The sequence below is a fragment of the Bactrocera neohumeralis genome, chromosome 2 (genome assembly GCF_024586455.1).
Source record: "Bactrocera neohumeralis isolate Rockhampton chromosome 2, APGP_CSIRO_Bneo_wtdbg2-racon-allhic-juicebox.fasta_v2, whole genome shotgun sequence".
Taxonomy (NCBI): Eukaryota; Metazoa; Arthropoda; class Insecta; order Diptera; family Tephritidae; genus Bactrocera; species Bactrocera neohumeralis.
The window spans coordinates 47,197,828-47,223,656 of record NC_065919.1 but is presented as its reverse complement, the minus strand read 5'-3'; the positions used below and the strand labels follow the sequence as shown (position 1 = coordinate 47,223,656).

The following is a 25,829-nucleotide window of genomic DNA, read 5'->3' as shown; positions in this document are numbered from 1 at the left end:
TACTTTGTTTCGCAGTTTTGGTAACGATATGGACATATAGTATATATCGTAGGTCCATATCGGCGGTTCTGACAAATCAGCAACTTCTTGGGAGAAAAGGAAGGGTGCACAATTTCAGTTCGATATCTCAAAAAGTGAAGGAGTATTGCGCGAGTATACAGACAGACGAATATTTTATAGGCTGTCTAATGTTTCCTTCTGAGTGTTACAAACTTCATATACCCTGATCAGGGAATATAGGATAGGAATTGTGATAGTTAAATATCAAGGTTGATAATTTCAATCTACTTTACTCTCAAATAATAATAGTAATCGAAGCAGTTACTATTAAAGAGTGATATGCCAATTTCTAACTTAAAATTTCTTTCTTGTTGTTGGGTTCTTTTTTTCAACTTTCAATAATTCTCAACATTTTTTACAAATTAATACTTGACAAAAATTAGAAAAAAAATCGGAAAAATATGCGAAATTCAATTTCTGATACTAGAAATACGTTTCAAAGCTCATGAAATTTTTACAAACAAAAACTAACCAACCTTTGCATGTTGAGATATATTTAGCTTTCAAAAGCCTCTTTATTGCAGAGCTGCCTATTTCCAAACAGATAAAATATCATGTTCTCTACCTTCGATTGGCCATAATTGAGTTTTCCAAATCAATATTCAAAACATAGTATCCTTCTGCTTCAGTACAGCTTTTTGTACGGTCCAAAAGCATGTCGAATGAGTGTTTTAGCTCGTTGGCCGGTATGGACGCCAGTATGCCGGTACAAGCCTTTTGAATGACCTCTACGTCTGCATAATGCTTTCCTTTCATGGACAAATGCATTTTTCCGAAAAGGAAGAAGTCGCATGATGCCATATCAGGTGAATACGGGGAGTGGTTAATGGTTAAAATGTGATTTTTGGTCAAATAAACGGTTAAAAGCGTCGATTCGAATGTTGGATTCTGAGCAATTTTTGGTCTTCAGTCAATATGTGCGGAACAAACCGTGCACACACCTTTCGTAAACCCAAATGTTCGGTCAAAATGCGATAAATCGATGTTTTGGAGATGTTTAATTCTATTTCCATGAATTTCAATGATGATTTCGACTGATTTTTGATGAATTCACGCATAGTTTCGGTGGAATTTCCGGTGATCACGGATTTTGATTGGCCCACATGTTGATCTTCATATATGTCCTCACGACTACTTTGAAAACGTTGAAACTACTCGTGCACTTTGCTACGGGATATGCAATCATCGCCGTAAACTTGTTTCATCAATTGAAACGTTTCGGTGAAAGTTTTACCAATTTTAAAACAAAATTTAAAACAAAATGCAATAACTTCACTTCCAATTAATGAAATGTCATGAAATCCTCTCGATAAAGATAGCAGATTCTAACGCACTAGTCGAAATATAAATGGCGCCACCAGAGGGCGCTAGACTCAAAAAGTCCTGTTTACTTTGGAACACCCTTGCCCTTATGACCCTTAACCGGTGAATGAGAGCGGAAGTAAGATCAGCTGCAAATTTCCCGCGAGTCCTGACTTCTCATCACAGCTCAGTGCTCTGTAAAAATTTTTCGGCGATTTTTTTTTCATCAATTGATGGATCATAAGCTCACATCCTATATACTCGGGTTTACGCGGTTTTCTCGCCCTGCCATAAGAATGGTTTGTTTGATTTGCCACTTTCAAAAATATGACGAATCAAAAGTAGTTTATTTCATTAATAATTAATCTTTATAATAAACAAGAGTATTTTATATCGTTCAATTCCATTTTTAAAACCAACTTAACCTCATTGTCTTACAAGTGGGATGTTTAATGCTTTTTCAATGGAAAATGTGACCAAATTGCCCGAAGGGGTGATTTTCTCTTGGAGCATTGCTCAAAAATATGGGGCGAAAGGAAGAGAAAAAAAAAATTTATTCAAAGGTTTGAATATTTTTGAACAATACCACGGAGACGGAGAGCCGTCAGATTTTGTCTTACAAATATATGGTTAGTTTGTTTCAAAAAGAAAATCCCAGTTAAATTTGATTTTTTGAAGCAAAAGTTTCAATATGGACCAGCTCGATAACATTTCATCGTGTGTACTACTACTATTTCTGCTTGTGCGTTATAAAATCATGAGATTTAAGGAGACTGATTGGGCCATTGCATCACATCTGGTGCTGCCAGCATGTCTTCAGGCTGACATGTAAGCAATGAGCGGAAAGGCAATACCGTCTGTGTACTCGGTCGATAGGGCCTCGCTAGCGATAACTGCCTGAAGCATTTTATCCCTTCGATCGACTGAAAACAAGAAAAAAACACACGTAGCCAAATCTGATGAGTAAGGTGGCTGAGCGATGGTATTTATTGCGTTTTGGCTTTAAATTAGGTCACAATCGTGTCTCGATGCGAAAAAAATTCAGCTTTATCGGGTCGGTCTGAACCGAGAACTCGAAACTTCTGAAACGAACTACGTGCGCGAAATGTTAGCAGAAACAATTTGACGTGACCTTGAAAATATATTTTGCTTCTATTTCCCCCCTCGTGTTAGACACAAAACAAGCTTATCTCCTGAAACGACCGGATTATGTAACAATGTCGCGCAGTTAGCTGACGTTAAGTTTCGCTACGGTTTTCATCTACCACAAAATTACGTTTACGTAGCGTAGACAAGCTGTCACCGCTCTTAATCTGGCTTTGTACAGTAAGTGCTTGTCCTCAATGCGGCAAGTGGAATGCAAGTAAGCAAAAGCAAAGCAGCAAATCCACACATTTGTTGTTGGTGCTATTGTTTCGACCGAAGATTGAAATGCATTGGCCCACGGTAAAGGGGTAAACACAGGAGAAAGTCGGCTAGTGGATTAAATGTGCGCGGTCGGTGGATTATGTGTGCCAAATGCAGTCATGGAACGAGATGATATGTAAACTTTTTTTGAGGCAATCGGTTAGTAGTCTGCAAGGTATTGCCACATCACGGAGTATATAGAAAATGTTGTTTATAACAACCATCACTCTCTAGGCGGTGACCCAAAGCTTTTATGACGCTGGCTATTTAAGGTTATAGATAAGACTATACAGATGCTTTAGAGGCGTTCCAGCGTCTCTCTCATGCCTACTTCCCTACACTTTCTACTTGGTGCATATGTAAGATAACGTAGATATCTTCTTTATTGGTGTAGGCACCGCTGACGTCGTTATAGCCGAGTTTACAACAGCGCGCCAGTCGTTCTTCCTTTTCGCTGTTTGGCGCCAATTGGTGATTTCAAGTGTAGCCAGGTCTTACCCTGGTCTTTCCAACGGAATGGAGGTCTTCTCTTTTTCTGCTTCTACCGGCAGGTACTGCGTCGGGTACTATCAGAGCTGGAGTGTTTTCATCCAATCGGATGAAAGGATCTAGCCAGCGTAACCGCTGTTTTTTTAATTCGTTGAACTATCTCATTGTCGTTGGAGGATGAAGTCGTCTGTTGAAGTGCGCGCAAATGAGGAAAGTTCTCTGAGCGCCGTTCACTTGGGAGCGGCCAGAACAATTCTTTTACATATGGCCTAAGCAGCTCATGACTTCCGGTCTTAGACCAAGGATCCTCTGGGTAGCCAAAAAGCATCCGTTTGAAGGCGAGCTAAAGTCAGAAGGCGAAACATCCCCTACACACCACGTAAAAAAACGGCCAATGAAAAAAAAACCAGCCATAGTTAACGTATATATACATATAACATATAACGTATATGTACATCCTGAAAATTTTATAAACTCGGTTTTTTGATGTAGAGTATGTATGTGGTGAAAGATGCCCTCTAAAACCTTAGGTTACACATAATAAGCTTTGACTTCAACTTCGGATAAATTCGGTCACTAAACCTTCATCCTCAATATGGATTTAATACTTAAAATACTGAGCGTGTTGCTTTCTTTAGATAAATTCCATCTCTATGCGTTTCTCTAAAATATCAGTGCGAGGTCTAGAACTCTAAAGCTGACCCAGAATTTGGAAAAATTTAGTTACCAAATCTTATTTTACTAATCGATCCGAACTCATAAGGAAAATTGATTCATTTTACAAGGTCTATTTACGAAATTTAGCGTATATTATTGCCAAAGCAACGGTGCAATTGACTAATAAATGGTTGAGATCGCACGGGTCGGATGGAATCGGATCACCATAGCACATAGCTGCCATACAAACTTACCGATCAAAATCACGTACTTAGAAGGCATCTTTTGTGTATTATAGCTTCCGTACAATCGAAGTTAACGTTTGTTTTTAAAATCATTTAATAATTGGACACCTCAACTCGGTCTTTGACCTTCATAATAACCACTTGGTAGTTAAAATCATATATTCCTTGTATAAAGAATTTTATTTTTGCACGAATTTCAGCTAGTTATCCTAGTAGAAGCTTATCGATCTGAGCAAATAACATTTATTTCCCAAGACATGTGGTTTTCTTAGCGCTTTTTCAACATCGCACGGATTTTCTTTTAAATTATTTGCGATTACGCCGCAAACGCACGAACTAGGTCAAGAAAAAATAAAAATAAAAAAACAAAACTACTGAAGAAAGCAAACAAACAAACACATAAAAAGCACGTCAGTGCAAGCAGGGCGATGCATGGTGCATAGATAATCGCTGAAATTGCTTAGGCATATACAACAACTCGCAAAGTAGTAACGTAAATGTATAAAATCAAAATGCTTACTCAAAGGAATACAGTAGAAGACTATAGTAGAATGGCACAAAGCAAAGGAAACGAAAATAATTGTGTGGAATTGTTTGTGGCCAAGCTATATAGCGGTACATATAAGCGTACAATCGCTTTGTTTGCCCCCACACTTGGGCTCTATCTCTATTTAACGTTCCTTCACATTCGCTGCCATAAAATTATGACTAGTAGTACTTATATGAACCCCTCCGCACTGCCTTACGGCACTGTTTCCGCCACACCAGCGCCATTCTCTCTTTTATGAAAACGAAATGCATGCAAATGAGTGGCAAATTGTGAACGTCACAATTGTTAAGCCAACATTAGCAGTCTAAGCTGTGGAAGTGCGCCTTAAAGTATGTAAAGAAGAGTAGCAAAAGGTAAACTAAAGTTTGACTTGCAGTTTTCGGTAAAATGGAAAATTAAAATTTTTATCACAGAGCAATTTTTTCAATGCGCTAATTCTCTTTAATGCCATTCATGACTTTTCGGTTAGCTTTTTATTGCAGTGTAATAGCAAAAAATTATCGCTAATTGCTGCAGCCCCAGTTTGGAGAGTGCTACCCACTCTTATGTGAAGCAGTCTTTTTTAGTTTTTTACTTTATATACTTTACTTTTGTGTGTATTGCTATTGCAATCGCCGAAAATAGTTTTCAAGGTAACTTTTTCACTGCTTTGAACCGTTTGTAGATTCTGCTGTTCTTCGGTCTTTGGCGCACATTCGCTAGTGCATACCTATATATGTGTATACATATAATTCGTGCGTAATATTCACATATACATGTGAAATTGTACATAAAAATATATAAACACCCTGTAATGAAAGCACATGAGGGTGAGATCAGCATAGATTGGTCAAAAAATATATCGTTTGGCATATTAGTACTTTCCAAATAAGAAAAAACGAGTTGCTCTTTTGGTCTCTTCGACCTCTCTCTTTCTTTTTTTGCTCATTTTTTCTTCATTTCATCTTTTTTTTACAGATAAAATTTACTTTAATTAGAAAATGTCGCAAAATTTTAGTTCTTTCGCAATTAAATTACACCGTTGCCAATTTTCATAACAATGCCCCTGTTGGAACTTTGTTGTGCCATTATTCACTGCTATTCATTCAAGAATAAACAAAAATTTGATGAATTTTACACAAATCTAGTGAAAATTTATTATTTCTAGTATATCCGAATTTTCTTTCACGCTTATGATATGTTCCAATCGTTTTAACTAAGAAGTCCTTAGTACCGTACTTTTATTATCAGATTTAAAATTTTGCAAATTACTTCCAACTTTCTACTAATTTTAGTGGCATTGGAATGGTATTACAAGTGACCGGTACCAATCTGCTTAAAAGTACTACTAGCATTATTGATTGTATCTGATAATTTTAAGTTAGAACTTCTAACCAGTATACAATTTAGTAATATTATATTTATTCATCCTTTTACTTCTACAAAATTTTATTGAAGATTGAGGCATCGATAATATAATCGATATCGGTATTTATATCGACAAATAGTTTGCCTTTTAAGGACTCTTTTTTCAGGTAAAAAGTCAAAAAACTGCTTATGCCAATTAAATTTATCAGCACGCGGAGGCTGAGTCGATTTAGCAAAGTTCGTCAGTCCACCGTCTGTACGTAGGTGGTCTAGTCCTTCAGCTTATGATATATCAACCTGAAATTTTGCACACATCCTTTTCTCTTCACGAACCGATATCGTACCAGTATATCATATAACCGCTGTATAAACTGATCGATCCAATGCAAGTTCTTATACGGAAATCATTTTTCAATTAATTTTTTGAAAATTATATTCATAAAATTTTGCAGAGATTATTCTGAAAGACGACACTACAACTTAGAAAAAATTGTTGAAATCGGGCAACAATAGGATATACCTGCCATACAACCTGGCCGATCAAACTCAAATGCTTGTAAACTTTTTTATTTGTTCCTAAAACGCTACATTCTCCGAAGGTATCCTTTAGATCAAAGCATTATAACATTTATATTCTCCGAAGGATTCTTTAAAGCATTATAGCGATTAAAAATATTTTTATAGCCTTTTATGGTATAAGAAATGTACCTGTAATGGGTATAAGCGTATTATCGCTTCGGTGCAGCCGAAGTTAAGGTTTTTCCTGGTGTTTTTTTTTTTAACATAGAGCACGAGTTACTAGCCAGAAAAAGATAAATTTATTAATTTTTTCTTACTTCCAAAATAATTAATTATTGTTAAGCAATTTTTGGGGGTTATAGACTGGTATTAATAATTAAACACTTTTTGAGGATTCCAGATTGGTGTTAACTCCTTAAGGTATGCATATCACTTTCATGCATTCCTAGATTATTTTTTCTGCCAATGATGTGCAAAGAAATGTGTACTAAGTAAGTTAAGAGCATGAAAAATTTCCCACCAGAATGTTGTCAGGCGTGAGATATAGTAGCAAAGCAATTGAATCCGGTTTGTGGGCAAAATATTGTAAAACTGTTGAATTTAAATTTCGCGCTAGAACCCATTAGTCGAAGTACTTTTTTTCTAGGTTAGTATGACCGTCAGTGACATCAAAATGTCAAATGACGCATCAAAGTTAATCATTAGTGTTAAGTGTACGCTTGTCTTTCTGAAGTATAAAAAGTGCATTCCGCTATTTTTACGATGAGTGTAATTATTCAACAAAAAAGACTAACTATATATTTTGTGGGCGGAATCAAATTTCGGGTACTGAAACGATCAGAATGTTGGATAAGCCCTCGATGATAATTGCTTGTCGCAAGCAAATGCTTTTGATTGCTACAAATTATTCAAAGAGGATCCAGAACGTATTAACGACAGACAACATTCAGGACGGCAATCAACTGATGATCAACACGCTAATAAAATAAAGTAATTGATGTTTGAGGATGGAGGATTAATAGTCATCATACTTGCATCGTTGGATTATCAGAATTATCAGTGAAAAGCATTTTAGAAGATCATTTGGGTCTAAGAAAAGTGAAATAACGATTGGTTCCAAAATCACAAAATTTTTTAAAAAGAAAGGACGCGTTAACGTCTGTTAAACAATGCTTTTCGACTGTCGATGCCATGAAACGTATTATTACTGGCGACTACTCAGTGATTTATGCTTACGACCCGGAAACAAACGATCAATCGGCCGAATGTCGTGGCAATAGTGAGCCGAAGCCGAAAAAACCACGTCAAAACAGGTCAAAAATAAAGGTTATGTTGACTGTTTAATTCAATTATCGAGGTGTGGTGCACTCCAAATTCCTTCCCATCGACCAAACTGTCAACAAGGCATACTATTTGAGTGTTACGCGTCGCACCGTTGCATACTTCATCGATTCTTCGTGAGTTTTCCGCAAAATTTTCAAACCATTATCGTCCCGCAACCACCGTATTCCCCTGATTTATTTCCCTGCGACTTCTGGCTATTCAGAAAACTCAAACGACCGCACCGTGGAAACCGTTTTGAGTCAATTGAAGACATTAAAAGTGAATCGATATGCGCATTTAAGGGTATTCCGGAAATTGACTTTAACAATTTTTTCGAGGATTGGAAAAAACATTGGTGCAAGAGCATTAGGGCTAAGTGGGATTACTTTGAGTGGGCGACATTGGTTTTGAAGAATGAATTAAGAATTTTAAAATTATAAACAAAGTCTTACTAATTTTCGCTCAAAGCAGTAAATATAATAATATTTCTTACGTCATCGAGCGCCGTTACAACTATATATATATATAAACATATGCATATAAAAAGTTGATACATATATCCACTTTAAACTAGTTTAAGTGTGATTACATAAAAGGTGGTATGTCAGCTGAACTTGCTTGGATGTCTGGCGGTGTTTATTGCCACTGTGTTAAACGAATAAAATTATATACGCTCCGGAATGTATGTTTGCACACATGTGGCCCTACACACACATACATATGTATATGCCCTCATAAATTGTATTATTGCATAATCTTAGGCGCTGTGACTGTGAATACCAACAAATGAGCAACGCAAGCGAAATGCGTAGTCAAACATAAATTTATGTCATACAATTACGCAATAAACCATTTAAAAAAATCGTGTGTAACCAATAAAACAGTGTTTCACAGTGTCAAAAGTTGCATGCCAAAATTAACAACAACAACATGTAAAGCCGACTAAGCATCTCATCACTCAAACGCTCGGTTCAAGTGTGCGGCGCTTGGTGAGCTCGTCCAACCACAACATAAGCGAGTGAGCAAGGTTGCCACCTTGGATGGATCATGGGTAAATATAAGCGTTTCACACATATTAAACAAAAATCAATTTAATTACAAACAAATTTAGCAGAGCAATATTTCTTTTAAATAAATATTTTGTATAATAGCGAAGCAACAAAAAGAAAGTAATTGTTTAGAAAGCGCAACTGAAATGTGCCGTTTAAATGTACTTTACGCAATTGCTAACTCTTTCTCTTTAGACATTTTTATTTTGAAAATATTTGTACAAAATTACTAACTAACTGTAAAAGTAACTATAAATTTATTTTTCTCAACACTTGAAATTATACACAATATTTACTTAACTTATAAATAACAAATTTAATATTTCATTAATTTTTGTGCAATGCAAAAACACTTGAAAACAAAAAACCATAAATATATTTACGAAAAAATACTAAAAAAAAAATACTCAACACGAAAATAATACAAAAACGTCCGAGGCAGGTAAATTGATTATTACATATTTATACCCAAACGAAATATTCGATTTCTGCTAAAAACACTAATTGGTTGACGCCTTCATTTCATGACATTTGTTCGCATACCAAATGCATTTTAAAATGTTTAAAATAAAAACATTCATGAAAAATTTTGTTAACATGCTTCTTCGATGTTTGAATCAACAAGTTACTTTTAATGCATCTTCATTGCCTCTCATATTATGAAAAACTACCACAAACCGCTTTGTTCAAAAACGTTTCATTTTGGTTGCCCATTAGCTGTACTTCTAGCTGTAGTCTTATTTTTTAAACCAAATTACATTTTTGAACCCAAAATTCATTTTCGAAAGCACAAGTCTAGTGCTTGCACAAAAAAGTTTACCTACAATTATTAAAATATTTTGCAACTGTAATTTTTCTACACAGATTTCCAAGCATAACTGTTATCTGTTTCCACGTTTTTATGTTATGTTGTTCCTTTTGGCTTCACATTCTTCAAAACTCACATAATTTACGACAAATGTTACAGTATTATTTGTAAAATAAATCCGTTTTCACTAAATTTCTTTCTCACGAATTCTTAAGTTGACTGTCGCCAACGTGGAATTTTAAAATAAAATAACCTGGACAATTTTTTTATAAATAAATATTATTAAGTTTTCATTAGTTCCCAAGCTCTTCTGGTTTGATCATTGAATTGAAAAACACCAGATTCATCGTACAGTAACTTTATAGCTAATTTCAACATTACTTAATATACAGACACGAATACGATTATTTAAATTCAAAATTCTCCAAGAACTTCAGACTGTAAGTATTCAAAACAGCTGTACTTCCAACAGTCTGTGACTTTGTTCTTAGATACCTCAGCGTTCTAGAACACACACTTCTCTAGAAAGTTTTTATTGGGAGCTATGTACTTAGTTCCGCAATAATTTCTACCATAAATTCTGTTACAAGTTCAGGCCGTTATAAAAATGAAACTAAAATTAATTTTTTAATAAGCTTCAGTTCAATTAATGATGAATATATATATAAAGAGGGATACAAATTTATTCGAAATGGTCATATTCTGCTTTTATACAAGTCCTCAAACTTTTCGACCATTGATCCATACCAGTCCGCACAGTTTCTTCTAGTATTGACAACGCTGCTGAAACTAAAGATTTTTGAGACTTTCCAAATTTCTTTTGAATATACGACAGACTATGTTCTCTAAGTCTGACCACAAATTGTAGTCCAATGGATTGAAATCTAGACATCCAAACGGCCAATTATCTGTAGCTATGGAATGCTACTATACATGTATTTTAAGGCATTGCTGAGTGGTTTTTGTCTTGTATTTATGCTGGAATATCGAATAATTGAGATTATTGCTTAACTGCTTTACGATGCCTTCTAAAACATCCACCCGTAACAATTTTATTTCAGTTTTAATCCCTTTTTCATAGAAGTGAAGCGGTGTAACGCCTTTACAGCGGACTCCCCAACAAACCATTACACCAACTAGACCGGGACCACGATGAACCCTTGGAATAACATTTTTTGCGTCTTTTGAAGTATGTTCTTTGTTTTTGTTGACCAACGATAGGCTTTCATGTGGATACTACTTCGAATAAGTCCTGAGAGTGATCGTGTCGATATATACATTTCTTTGCTCCCCTTTCCTTCCTAGTTTTCTAAGAAGATTCCTGCGAATGCGTGCACGAACAGTTTTTATGGCTAAATTGATTCGATTTACGCTAGGCCGACCACTTCTCTTTCTGTAATCAACTGTAGATGTTTGGGAAAAACGATCACCAGTGAGGTAAACAAATATTTTCAATATATAAAGTTTTTTGAGAACTTCATAAACTTAACTTACGCCTTTTCCACACTCATGTAAAGCAATCCTCGCTCGTTGTATACATTGTAAGCTTTGTAACAGAATTTATGGGAATACGAGTAGTAAGTACCTAAGTATATTCGAATTACGCGCTCTAGACCATACTGAATTCTGTCTTTCTTATTTGACCTTCGCATTTCAGCATTTTTAATGTCTTATATAGTTCCGAAATCTCTTTTTAGTTGTTTTTCACTAGTCGATATATAACCTATATTGATTTACATTCCTTTCAAACCTCACAACCTTTTTTCCAATAATATCTGAATATTTGGTACATGCTGCTAATTTACCTCACATTTTAAACTAAACTCAAAACTCAACAAATTGACAAACGAGCAACAGTCATCGATCACAAATAAATGTGTTAGTTTGTGGTGATATGTGAAAGTTGGCTGACAGATTAGTGAAAGTCTATTTATCAAGTGTACATATCGTTTATATATGCATACCCGACTGCCGTGGAAATGTGCCAAATAAGAGAGGCTGCTTCATTGTGAATTGAGCTAGAGTTAGCATAGGTCGCCAAATTATGCTAATTATCGTACCACCACTAGCGATGATAATATCGAGCGAGCTATTACAGGTACCCATAGTTCTGGTGGGAGCGCCTTAAAGTCACCTAGTATCAAACGGTTTTCACCACGAAGTAGCGCACCTATGTTCGGGTGTTATCCTGTAGGTCAACATGTAATTGGAGGGATGTATATATTAAATATTTTTAGCTCTATATCGCCTGACTGGATAGCTATACCCTGACATTCGAGGGTAGTGTCCCTGCGTTCGATGTCGCCATCGATAAGACGATATTGGGGTGTTATGCAATATGAAGGCTATGAACAGAATGGGAGTCATGCTGCTATTTGAGATGCTATGGACCATAGGAGTGCTTTGTTGGCCATTCGGGAGGAGTGGCGGCGCAGTATATGAACTTGGCCACGTAACTAGTGGCCCACTCCCGGTGTGTCTGAAGGCCTGAAGAGGTCTTAAGATGGCTTCATTCATTGCAAGTAATGTAATAATAACCGATGTAAAGTTTGGACGGAGCCTTTTAGCGCAGACGCAGCAAAAAAATTCCTGTAGGCCCGGGTTGGATGCAATGCCAGCACAAGCCAGGAGGGTATAGAGCAACTTTGCCGCAAAGATTGGCTCCAATGATCCGATCCAAACCGAGTTAGATCTCCGAAAAAATTGCCCTTAGTCGGATAAAATCTGGGTCAATTCCGGTATTGCGGAACCGACTGTCGAAAGAATTGAGTGATATACTACACTTGTGTAACTTTGAAAAGCAGGGATGTGTTCAGCTCTATTATAAGCGATTTTCTCCTAGCCTACTGCATTGTCTTATTCAATAATCCGCAGATGGTATTTATAGTCCTATCAAAAGAATGAGTAATTAATGATTAAATATTTGATAGGCTCTTTCCAGATTTCAATTCGTTATTTGTTAGCTGCTTAAGTTGAATCAAGCATAATAATAAAATTTCGCTTTGACCTGATTGCAGAGATTTCGAATCAAAAGCAACAAGGTAACAGACAAGTTTCTGCGAAAATCACTTTTCAATAGCTCTCTAGAGCACCAAATACTTGTTCCTCCTTTACGAATTCTATTCGTCCGCTATGTTTGGCAGCAACTCCTACCTTTATTGTCTTCATATTATATATGTATGTAGGTATTCACAAGACCTTGGCTCACCATATGCCATTACAAACATTTTTTTAGCTTTCGGCTACCGATATTTGGTTTCTTTATTCTATTTTATATTTATTCTATTATATATTCTAACCTTCAAGTACCACAACGCCAGTAAAAACTAACAAATGTCATCATTCTACGTCTCTTACTTCACCACACTTCTGTAACAGTGCATTTTTCCTTTTCTTTTCATTTCTTTCAATTTTTCTATCCCTTGTTGTATTATCTCTTTGCTTTCACCCACAATTGCGCCTGCTGCGCTGCCACCAAAACCACCACAAAACTGTAAAATGGCAAACCAACAACCACCTACGCATATTCACGCACACACAGCTGCATACATTTGGGCAACCTTACATAATCATATACCGTTCGAAGTTTCCTAGTTGATTTTGAGAATTTTCTCAGCAAATTTTACTTATGACAAAAACAATTTTCGCCCACCCAAAAACTGCCTACACACATTCCTAAGCCGCAGCATTTGTATGTGCTCACCGCCGCATGTGGGTGTTGCAAACACACATCCAAACATATACACAGTCCTGAAATATCAACACACACTTTTCTACTTAGAAATTGCAATGTTTTCCGTACACAATAAATATACTAAATGTTTGCACAATTTTCCTTAACAACTAGCTGTTGCATGTTCTCTAGTCACGGGTCAGCACGTTTGCGTATACTTGTACATACAAACAAACATCGTTTAACTGTAATTTACAAATTTTCTGCTAATTATTCGCTGTTGGCGCTACTCGCTCGTAAATGTGCTTGCCGAGGCAGCTCCTTATCGTTTACTGCTGCTAATTCATCGAATTTATTGTCATTAATTTGTTGGCAGTAATGTTTGTTTACGGTTAGTTTGTACAGTTATTGCTAATTAATGTTATTGTTATTGACTGCGTAAAGCTTGTACAAATCGGAGGAGAATGTGTGAAGCACTTATCTTATTTCAGATAAGATGGTTAATTTAAAAATAGAGAAGGCTTTTAGTGAGTACAATAGGTATTCTGATTTCCAAGTCCCTAGATAGAGTATCTCCCTGTAAAGTCTGTCTATTTTCTTTTTTGCAAGAAAATGTCCAAAAATTTCTTAACATAGAATGAGTAAGTGTTATTCTCACTTTCCGGATTTATAGGAATCATTTCTCGATCTAAAACTTTCAGTCCAAGAAGTTCGTGCAAGCTTTCAATAACTTGTAAGAACATTCTTGTTTTTGGAGTGGCTGTCCATTAACGCACCTAGGCCTTTAGGCGGCCTATTGTGATACCATCCCTCACTCTATTGTCTCCTTTCTGATCCAACCCGTGCCTCTGATGAAGTTCATCAGTGCAAAAAGTTTTATTTTTGCAACCTTTGAAACGACGTCCTGAAACTCTCGACCAATAGTTGCGATTATTTTTCTGTACAGAACCTTGCATTCGCATAGATGATTTTTGAACGATTCTTTTTTTACCTCCTGACAGCTTCTTCTTGTACAACTGTCACGTAGTCTTCTGGTATGTCGCCCAATTACACAGGGACCTATTAGTACCCCTACCAGAGTTCTCATATAATTCCTTTAGAAATTGAACAGTCGGTATGTGCGACCCCCGTTTCATTCCTGTCACGTTTGCCTGCTTGTTGAGAAAGTCAGAGATTGACTCCACCGAGACTCAGCGGCATTTATAACATGTTCGTCGAATATATATCATCTACAAGTGGGCCGAGGCATGTAAATTTCATTCTTTTTTTGGAATCTAATTGGACGAATGCATCAATTTTACAGTTAAATTGTGAAAAGCTTGTCGATAGCTTAGCAAATATAACCAGAGATGGAATTAGGGACCGTTTTTTGGGCAAGTTCACCCCATAATTAAATTTAATTGCTTGCTGATATTAAGAACTTGTATATACTATATTCATTATTTAGAAGTAAGTAAAAATTTGAAAAAATGGAGAACTTTACTTCTCAATTACCTACTCAGTCCGAAGTAGCGCCGGTTGGAAAGAGTTTTCTACGTTGGATTTCGAGATTGACGTTCTTGTTGGTGTTAATGCTGGTTCCAAGATTGACGAAATTATCTAAGACATCGAAGTTATGACTGCCAACAGCGACGGGAGATCACTAGTGCGATGACTGTTTGTTTGATGACAGGAGATATTTCGTCTTGCCCTCGTTCACTGCCAGGTGCATTTGCTTCGCTTCCTTATCCATTCTGGAGAAAGCAGAACTTGCGGCGTGGTTATTGAGGCCAATGATATCGATTTCATCGACGTACGCCAGCAGCTGTACATTCTTATAGAAGATGTACCTTCTCTATTCAAAACTGCAGCTCGATCTTCTCCAGGAGTAGATTGAAAAAGTCGCACGATAGGAAGTCGCCTTGTCTCAAACCTCGTTTGGTGTCGCTCGGAGAGGTCCTTCCCGATGCTGACGGAGCTTTTGCTCAACGTCCGTTTACACAGCCGTATTAGTCTTGCGACGATACCAAATTCAGACATAGCGTAATTAAGGAAGCTCCTTTTCGTGCTGTATTTGAATAGCTCTTCAGGCAATCCATCGGCCCCGTCGCTATGTTGTTCTTCAGACAGGTATGAGTACCCACATAGCGCAACAAAACAATCGAATACACGTAACTCGTCTATTTATCGGATAACATTAATTTTTTCTCAGAGTGAACATCTCGCTGTGTTAAAATTAGGTTTCTCACACGCCTACCAGACTGCGAGGCTTTATTAATTCTACACTCTTCCAAACAATTTTAGTTACCGAAGCTTCTGATACTTATATGTAAATGAACTGTTTCGGAACAAGTTTATAAATTTAATCCCTGATATGTAGATCGAATTTATTTTAAATACGAGTTATTATAAAAAAATGGAATGAAAAATGGATGTAAATCTGCATAGGTCATGTGTATAGCGATAGTTCAAAAATACACAAAGGACCTGTTCATTCTTGAACATTCGAAGAGGAAAACAATAGAGCATCTTTTGTGCACTTGTCCCGCACTAGGAATATTAGAAGGCTTCACGGTATGAAACACTGGAAGAGTCGACATAGAGGCCGTGCAACCTATTAACATTCACGTCAAGCGCTGGCATCCATAAGGATGGGCACTTCATCTGGCATCGCTAATGACCAAAACTGCTCTCACACGGCTCACGCGCCTACTAAACTAATCTAACCCATTTAAAAACAGACTGAAAAACTAACTAATAACTGGGAAAACTATTTAAAAGACTTCACATCCAGAATTTTCGATATCTTATCGAAATACCATCAAAATACAGCCATACAATTCTGAAGTTTAAACGGTTATCTAAAGTTGTCAAGTTTTTGTGTTTTCTATTATGACTTTGCTAGAATAATATCTTAACTCAAAACCCCCTAACTACAAATATTATTCGTAAAATCTACCATTTTATACTCTAGTAATCCTTATGTACTGTGTTTTGTCACTCTAACGTGCTTTTATCTATATTTACCACTCTGGTTGGTTGGTTCTTTCAGTGAATTTAAAGTTTTATTACTATGGCACCGAAATTTTAAATGGGCAAGATAAAATTTACATTTCGACCATTTCAATGCAAACATTTCGATAAAATAATACTGACCGCCTTAGCAATTTTATTTCCATTTCACATTTCTGAATGCGTGTTGCTGACAGCAGCGTCTCATACACTTCTTATGCATAGACAAGTATCTAAATATATATGTATGTATGTCATTTTATTGAACATCTTCTCGAGAATTGCGTCAAAATGGTTTCCTTGTAGCCAGTTTCTTACAACCACAAACGTGATAGCATCGCAATGATAACGAGAAAAACAGCGCATTGGAAAACGACAGCAACAACTGACGTCAAGACCGGCATCTACTTATTTGAATTTTTATGACGATTGGGGCGAAATTGAGATTTGCTAGTTAAATAATGCAGCTGAGCCAGTGGGCATTCAAGTGAAGCACACATCTGCATTTCTCGCCATTTCTTTTTTAACATCCTTTTTATTTTATACTATTTTTTATGTTCTTGCAACAGAAGGTCAAATTGCTCGTAGGCCTTCCAAATTAAAATACAAGGGCATAAAAACATTTTTTTCTTAATTGGTCTGCGCTTGTCCCGTTATTGGAAGGTACACACAAATTTGCAAATTATGCCATGGCAAACGTGTGATACCCTCCTTATGTAATTATCTTCTGCTTTAATCTACTTACTGCTTGACACTTTCTTTCGTTAACTTTTTTAGTTCTGAGAAAAAATTTGTTGATGCATAAAATTAAGCTGGCTATTAACTAAACAGCTTACACGTTTACACTCTTTTGTTGTAAAGGGTCTGCTTAATTCATGCATTAATTCAGTGAGTATTTTTCTCAAAATCTATGAATATTTATGAAAACCTATGACATACCTGCTGCTTTTATTCTGTTAACACTGGAAGTAGGCACGTGTCTGCATGTCCGAATATTTATACCCATTATCCGTAGTCGCGGATAAAATTCGGATAATGCGGATAACCGGTTAATATTAATTTTTCCAGATGTTTACACGCACTATCCGTTGAAACGGATAAAATCTGGATAAGCCGGATAACGGGTTAATATTACTTATTGTTAAAGGATATTTCTTAACAGCGTTTCTTTAATATAACCGGATAAGTATTAAATGAATTATATAAATAAATATTAAATTGTGTGCTCTCGAAAAGTTACAATTTTTGAACATCCGGATATCTAATTCTTTAGTTCAATTCATGAATATTTGGTTAATTTTCGTTGTAATTGTCTTATCTATTTTATTATAATATTACTTATTTTTATTTCTCAAATTTTATAAATATTTACCTGCATATCCGAACGTCGCACGAATAAAATGCGGATAATGCGAATAACCGATTACTAATAATTTTGTTTGTAGAAAATAGGTATACATGTTTGAACTATTCACAAATTTTTATATATATATTTTGTAAAGCTGATTGTTGAATATTTGTTTAATACTCGTATTCAGTATATTATTTATAGCCATTTTTTATAGCCTGAGAGGTATCAAATTAAGTAATATTCTTAAATTATATCAATATTTATCAAAATCTGTAATTTAAGAATTTATTCATAGCTTATATTATTTTTTCGCTTATCTGGTTAGTCGTAATGATTATCCGTTAACATGGATAAAAATCGGATAATGCGGATAATCTAGATAAGACTGTTAGAATTATCCGCTATCCTAGTTGTGGTTGAAAAAAGTTCGTTAAATTGTTGGATAACGGTTTATCATCAATAATAAAAACCTTTTCGAGCTTTCGTCTTTAATAAAGAAGCTCTAGTGGAACTTAATAAGCAAAGTTCCAATGACGTCAAGTATCGCGTCATTAGCGATACATTTTTTTCTTCTTTTCCAAATAAAACTGCTGCAGTTCCATTTTGGTCGAAATTGACCTTATTCAATGTGGAAAAAATTTGGACTTTGTTATGTTTTCAACTGCCTTGCAATTCATTTTGAGTGCCATAACTGACCTGAATATGAGAATCACAATTCCATCACTTCTACTTCTTAGAAAACATGCCGTTATATTGCAAATTTCCAAATTCCTGTTAGTCATTCATTAACGAAATTAATTGGAAATGGAAATTTCAATTTCCAATGAATAAGGAAGGAACAAGTAAAAAATAAAAAATATCAGAAGCATACTTATAGGCGCTTACACGAGTACTTGGAAGTCTAAATAGAAACTGTGCCGCTGTACAATTTTATTGCGCAGCAGTGTGTATGTTTGATATTATTGACAAAATTTTCTTCGGCCGAACATAAATCAGTGTTTTAATGCTCTCAATTGTATGAAAAGTCATTTGAACACACATACATTCATACATTTATACATTGAAATATACACACACATATACAAATATACAAATGTGTATATGGTTTACTAATGCATTTGGCATATTGTTCTACTTTTCGCGCAAATTTGAACTTTTCAGCAGCATTTCCATTAAACTGTTCGTGCAGCAGCCAAAGTTTTCAAGGACAAATATGAAATTAAATGGCAAATGGTGCAATTGCACTTTTCCTTATACTTTGCCTTTCATGTTTGGTATTTTGTGACAATAGTTTTGCAGATTGGTAGAAAAAAATGTAAGTGATATGAAAAGAAAGCAGTAGGTCGATCAAAAGAAAATCTCGGCACAGTTTATACAGTTAAACGTGAGTTGCATTATTCGAAGAAAAGCGGAGAGTAAAAATATCACCCAACATCTTTCCCAGGCTTTAGTGCAATAATGGACTTAGCATCTACCTATAATGGTAATCATTTTTGAAAAAATATGTTTCTGAGAACGCGCGTTAACCACTAGAGTAAATTTGATACAAAACTAATCTACGGTTATCATCGCACGAACTGAACCATAACTTTGGTGGAAAATTGCATGATTTTCAAATGTTGCTGAATGAGAAGAGTACTGAAAACTACTATGAAAATTTAGTGAAAAAAAATTGTAAGACTTTGTGAAAACCAAGAATATTTTAACAAAATCGCCCAAATGACCCATTCAAATATTATTCCTTTTTCTTTGTCCAGGAAGGAAAATCAATGTCGTCCTAACCTTGAGTTTGAACTGCTTTGACGTTATTTTTTCGGCTTCGGCCGAATCACCTTGTACATAGTTACTTCAGCGTATACTACATACTAATGATTATTTTGGTGTGGCATTTGGCACGGATGGCTTTGACAGTCATACCAGCCTAGAAAAAAAATACTTCGACGAGTGTGTTTTTCGCGCGAAATTTAACCCTTTCGATCCGAAAAGCCGTTGAAGTAAATAAAACATATTTTGCATAATAAATCGAGATGACAGGTAAGGGAAAATAATATATTTACCGTTAAAAAACGAAATCAATGAATCAGGGGCGGGGGGAGGGGCTGGGACAAATATGTCCCGTCAGTATTTTTTGATGGGACATATTTATCCCGATCAGTACTTAATGCTCCCAAGGCTTACATATTATTTTAACTGGTTTTTATATGAAAGCTAATTTTATTTGTAATTCAATGAACATTTTCGGTAAAGAAAAGTAAAATACATATTTCATATTAGACTATAAAATAAAATTAATTTGAAATTAATGAAAATATTTGAAAATATATAGAAATAAAACGATAACAATAAATGTGTGTGTCGGATCCTGACTGGGACATTTTTAGCCCAACAAGAATACTGATGGGACACATATATCCCACAAACTTATAAATATCAATAATTACAAAAATACAATATAAAATTAGTACTCACCAACTTCACAATATGTCAAAAACACTAACACAACTATTTATTAAGGTTTCAGTCGATTCAAAAACAGTAAACTTACAAATATCAAAAAAATTCACTGCGAATAATGAAATACACGTCCAACCATTCGTTCTATTTTGGCAAATGAACACGTGTTTCTTATTTAAAATACCACGAATGTAAACAAATACCGTTAAGAATAGTATAAGCTACGAAAAGGGACTAATTTCAACTTTTTAACCACTTCTTTTCTACGCTAGGTATCTTTGAAAGTACAGCGGGACACATAGGACCCGTTCGGATCGAAAGGGTTAAATTTAGAAGTCTTACTATTTTTTGCCCACAGTATATTTATATGAAAGGGCAAACCAGGCACATTTTTACAATACCTTTATGATACCGATCTGAAATCATCATCAAATATTATGAAACGAATTTAAAGTGCTTTAATTAGAATTTCCCAAAATCAGAGTTGGTAGTGTTGGCAGTGTTCGCTTTCGGCCATTTCATAACAAAAATGTTTTAATCTAAATGAATTTACAACAGCCGACAGCGAATTTCGTTAAATTGATTAGCGAATAATGTAATTCAATATTCGATAAAGCACACAATGAAGGCATGCACTTAGCTGTATAAGCCCAGAGGTTGTGTGCTTTGTTGTAGTGTCAGATTACCTGCAGGAAAAAAGTTTAAAATTTGGAAAATTAGAAGTTTACATTAAACGTTCTTTTATGTTTGCGTATGTTTGTTGGTGGTAACGAAATTGTTGCAAGAGTTCAGTGAATAAAATCATAGCAGCCACATTGACTAGAATACAAGGCACGAATGAAAATACGGTATTTAGTTCTCGAAGTATGTATTCAATGTATTACCTGCTGGTGTTAAGATGAGAGTAAGACTTTCGCCGTTAAAAACTCAGCTTGCTTTGTCAATACTGGCAGAAAATTATAAAATCAAACAGAAAATACAGTTTAAACTAAAATACTAAAAGCAAGTACTAATTCTTGTTCCATAAAACCAAGATGAAATTATGCAAGAAATAAGAGATAAAAGTTTTAATTTATAATTACTTATTCAAAAAAAACTTTTAGATAGGATCAAAATATGATTATTCCAGACTTTTCCCATCTGTTGATGTTTTTCTTCTTTATTAGTGTTCTTTCGCGGTTATTGCCGATTCTACAACAGCACACCAGTCGTTCTTCCTTTTCTCTGTTTGGCGCCAATTGGAGATTACAAGTGTACCCAGGTTCTTCTCCACCTAGTCTTTCTAACGTAGTAGAGGTCTTCCTCTGTCTCTGCTTCCCCGGGGGGGTAATGCGTCGAATACTCTCACAAATGGAGTTTTTTTCATCCATTTGGACGATATGACCCAGCCAGCACAGCAGCTATGCTCTTAATTCACTGAACTATGTCAATGTCGTCGTATATCTTGTACAGCTTATCGTTCCATCGACTGCGGTATTCACCGTTGCCAATGCGCAAAGGACTATAAATCTTCCGCAGAAACTTTCATTTGAAAACTCATTACATCGACTAACTCTGCACCATACACCAGGACACGGTTGATGATATACTGAGAATTTGGTCCTTGTTTGTTGAGAGAGGACTTAACTCCTCAATTGCCTACTTAGTCCGAAGTACGCAAGAGTTATTCTAATTTTTTATTTCGAGGCTGTTGTTTTTCGTTTTAATGCTGGTTCCAAGATAGACGAAATTGTCTACAACTTCGAAGTTATGACTGCCAACAATGACGTAGTAGGCCCTTTTGCTTCGCTTCTTTGACCAATCTGGAGAAAACAGAACAAACGTCGAGGTTGTAATGGCAGTTGTACACTCTTGTAGAAGATTGTACCATCTCTATTCAGCTCTGCAGCTCGAATTATTTTCTCCAGCAGTAGATTGAAGAAGTCGTACGATTGGGAGTCGCCTTGTTTATTATCGAAAGGCTCGGTGCGGTCTTTCCCGATCCGTAAGGAGCTTTTGGTATCGCTGAAAGTCATTTTACACAACCGTATTAGTTTTCTTTTTATCTATGTATATGACAAAACCAGTTTTATGTACGTATTATGAAATATAATATCAAGACTCGGTAAAATATGGCACTCAGTAGGGAACTAAGTTACCTTAAACTAAAAATCAGATAGATCTAAATTCCATATGATATAATGATTATTGATACGAGTAGATGTATGAATTCTTAAAAGTGAAAATGGTGTAATCCAGTGAGGGCACCACATATTTTAAGAGGATTTTCTCTTTTTAAAAAGACGGGAAATTCTTTCACTCACACAATTTATTTCTTTTTTAAACAAAAGCACTCACATTTTTATGAAAACTCCTTATTAAAGTGGGCAGATTTTCCAATATAAATATTGATGTGAAAGGTTAATTTTCAAACAACCAATATATTGATCAAGGGCCACTCACTTCCAAGACTTATGCATACATCAATCCACATGTAAACGCAAAAGTGAATGTCTGTTTACAGTTATTAGCCTTGAGTGCAAAATTACCTAGAAGTTTCCGCTCCTCCTCCTCAAACAACTCAGTACAGATTCAATTGAAACGCTACAAATGAAATATTCTCTGCTTGAATGCTACTAAAAGCTTCGGGAGAAGCACCTCAGGTCACATTAAAGTGCGGTAAACAAGCATTGTTGGAATACTCTCAGAATGCTATATGCTTCTCGGAAGCATTAAGAGCTCGGTATAAAAATTTAATAACAAAAGTTAGCTGCAGCTTGAGTGGGCCATTCATCATAGGAATAACATGGAGTAAAGTGCAATGCAAATAGTCTCTATTTATGAGCCATAACAGCTTTATGATATTAATTAACGAAATTAAGTTACGGTCTTAAGAGTGCAGTAAAACACCAACAAAGATGTGTAGCAATTAATGCATACATATGAACATTTATATCAATTTACGCCGTTGTAGGTTGTATGCATGTGCATGAGATAAGGGAACGCATAAAAATATTTTAGGTGTTCTTTTATTTGTTTATCTTTCTATCTGTTGATATATTTTATGCTTATAAAAACTTAAAATCTATAACAACTGCAAAGAATTGTATAAAAGTATGTAGGAAGGTGTGCGACTCTACTAAGATATGCCTAGATGTAGGCAACAAATAAAATCAACCTGTATTTCCAGAGTTGTGGTATGATCGTAGCACCAAATGAGAATAGAAGAACAGATGAATTGACAATAATACAATATAAAGAATGAATTAATGTATATACACACACATTAATAAAAATCATTTAAAGACTATCAATACTCGTATTTACTATTTTAGTACATAGTATATTTAGTATTTAACTTAAGCGTTACTGAGAAGTACCGTTGTAACAATTTTGAATTGCAATCGATAAGGAAATAATATCTAAAGGAATTCGATAGATTATTTGGAAGAGTACAACTATATAAGTAATACTGCCGGAAGTGAGGATTTATATCGAATTGCCAATTTTTTAATGGATCTTAAGGTCCACTTTTACTCAGCCATATTATATTTTTAAAATTTTGTGCGACTTCTTTGAATTGATTATTCTTGCAAAAATATATAGCAAAGGCTAGACAAGCCAGAGACCCGCCAATGTCGACCCTTTCTGGCAAACCACCTTCTAGCATCGTTTTGCATAATTTGTAGAGCAAGTTTCAGTTTTACTTAGTATGTAGACACATAAGCAAAATCGTGACCCAGAGATATTTTCGAGCTATAATTTCATTTCATTGGCTTTGCAAACTTCATATCGAAAAATTTTCAAGTTTAAGACGCCTTAGTCCACAAATCGTTCATTTGCGCGTTGCCAATGAATTTAGTGCACCAATTCAGGCATTTCTAATGTTTCTACTGGTATAAAGCCACACATATCCGTAGTCATGTGCCAACACCATTTTCAGTTTCCGCAATTAAAATGGAAAATTATTACGCAAGTAAAGCCAGTTTTCAGCAAAAAACAACATCCATGCACGTCTTTATTTATTATATACCCTGTAGGAAAAATTCGCGGAAGATTTAAAAGTTAACAGAATCAGAAGACTTTCTTTCATAGTCTTATGATAAAAGTATACATATTTGAGTCAGTATTAGATTTAACTTTACTACTGAGTCTTTTCAATAGCACCCTTAGCGCCATCAATTATCGCATCGGCAATCTGAGGGATTGAGAATTTCAGTTTATTTTAGTAACATTTTCCACTTATGAATTCAAGTTTATTTAACTTCTCTCAACATTCTCCCATGTCTAACATTATCATTCCTATATAATAAAATGTTTCTATGTTATGTTATGTTGTTATGTTATATCCAACGGCTTGAGGGTTAACTTATAGTTCCAGATAGCAGGACGTATTCACACTCTGTGTTCAATTGGAGTTTTCTCCGACGGAAAGTTAAATTTAATACAACTTTTTATACTCCAAACATAAAAGGCCTGATATGAAAAAATCGAATTAAAGCTAAATATTCCCAGAAAGAAATTGCGATCTCTTAGTATGGTTTCAATTTGAACCAATGTTTTTTCTGCTCTGGAAGAGGTTCTAAACGGAAAGCTTTCATGGTTTTATTCAGTGTATTTTTAACTCTACAAAATTTGTGAATGGCTTTAACGAAACCCCACAGTTCATTATCCACAAAAATATTGTTTTGAACTTCCAAAAGGAAATCTCGTAAACCCTATAAAGTATATACCATATAGTAATCAGCGTGAAGAGCTTAGTCGATTTAGCCATTTTTTATAAAGAATAAAAGTGAATTCGTGGAATTTGAAGTTTTAAGACAACGCCGAGTTATTAATATGATCCGACCAGCTCCACAATAACTTCCCTTTAAAACCATGTATTTCATGGCGATTTACCTTTACTGCTTGCCAGTTCGAATGAAAGTTCCTACAGGGTATGCATATGCTTGAGCGAGCAAATGGTACGCCGGAGCGGCAAAAACAGCGGCAGAGAGTAAGCTTCAGCATGTGCTTGCAGAAAAATAGAGAAGAGAATACATATAGCTATTCATACGTAAATACATGTGGAAATACTACAACTATGCCACAACCGTCATGGCGTCATTAAGCGTGTCAAGGATGTCCCAAACTGACTGGCACGACAAACACGGCTGCCTGCCGCCGACTGCGCAGCCAAACCGTTTTCATATTTTTTGCATTTTTGATTTTTTTTCTTGCATTTCTTGTTGGCAAATGTTTGCCATGTGCCATGGCCACTGAAAGCCGCAGTGGAATACACGTATCCTACTTACAAACACACACACATACATACAACCATTACACGTGCATATGTATGATTGGCACATGTTTATTTGTGGCTGCCGCGTAGCTTTGGGCGACACGTGAAGCAGCAGCAGCAACAACAACAAAATTGTATAGCTAAAGTCACGTTCTATTCAGATTGGTTAGAAGTGTAAAGCGCAAAAGATAGAACCGACGCCACAACTATTAAAAACAAAAGGCAAAACCGCTATGCGCAGACAAAATCTGATAAAATAGAATACACCTCAGAGGGTTCTTGTGTATTTAGAAAACTAAGTGCAAGGAAAATATGAAATATTTGCAGAATTTAATGTGATGACG

At 35.5% G+C, this 25,829-nt stretch overlaps 1 protein-coding gene across 7 annotated transcripts in view; it reads left to right on the top strand.

The window, feature by feature from the left end:
* LOC126750929 (uncharacterized) overlaps positions 1-25,829 on the top strand; it is a 64,998-nt gene that overhangs the window by 2,055 nt on the left and 37,114 nt on the right. For all 7 annotated transcript variants that reach the window (XR_007665833.1, XM_050460746.1, XM_050460747.1 and 4 more), the window contains exon 2: positions 8,661-8,950. Coding sequence is in view for 6 of the 7 variants with exons in the window: in XM_050460746.1 (XP_050316703.1) it covers positions 8,947-8,950 (4 nt within the window). In the remaining variant the exon portion in view is untranslated. The remainder of the gene's footprint in view (positions 1-8,660; positions 8,951-25,829) is intronic.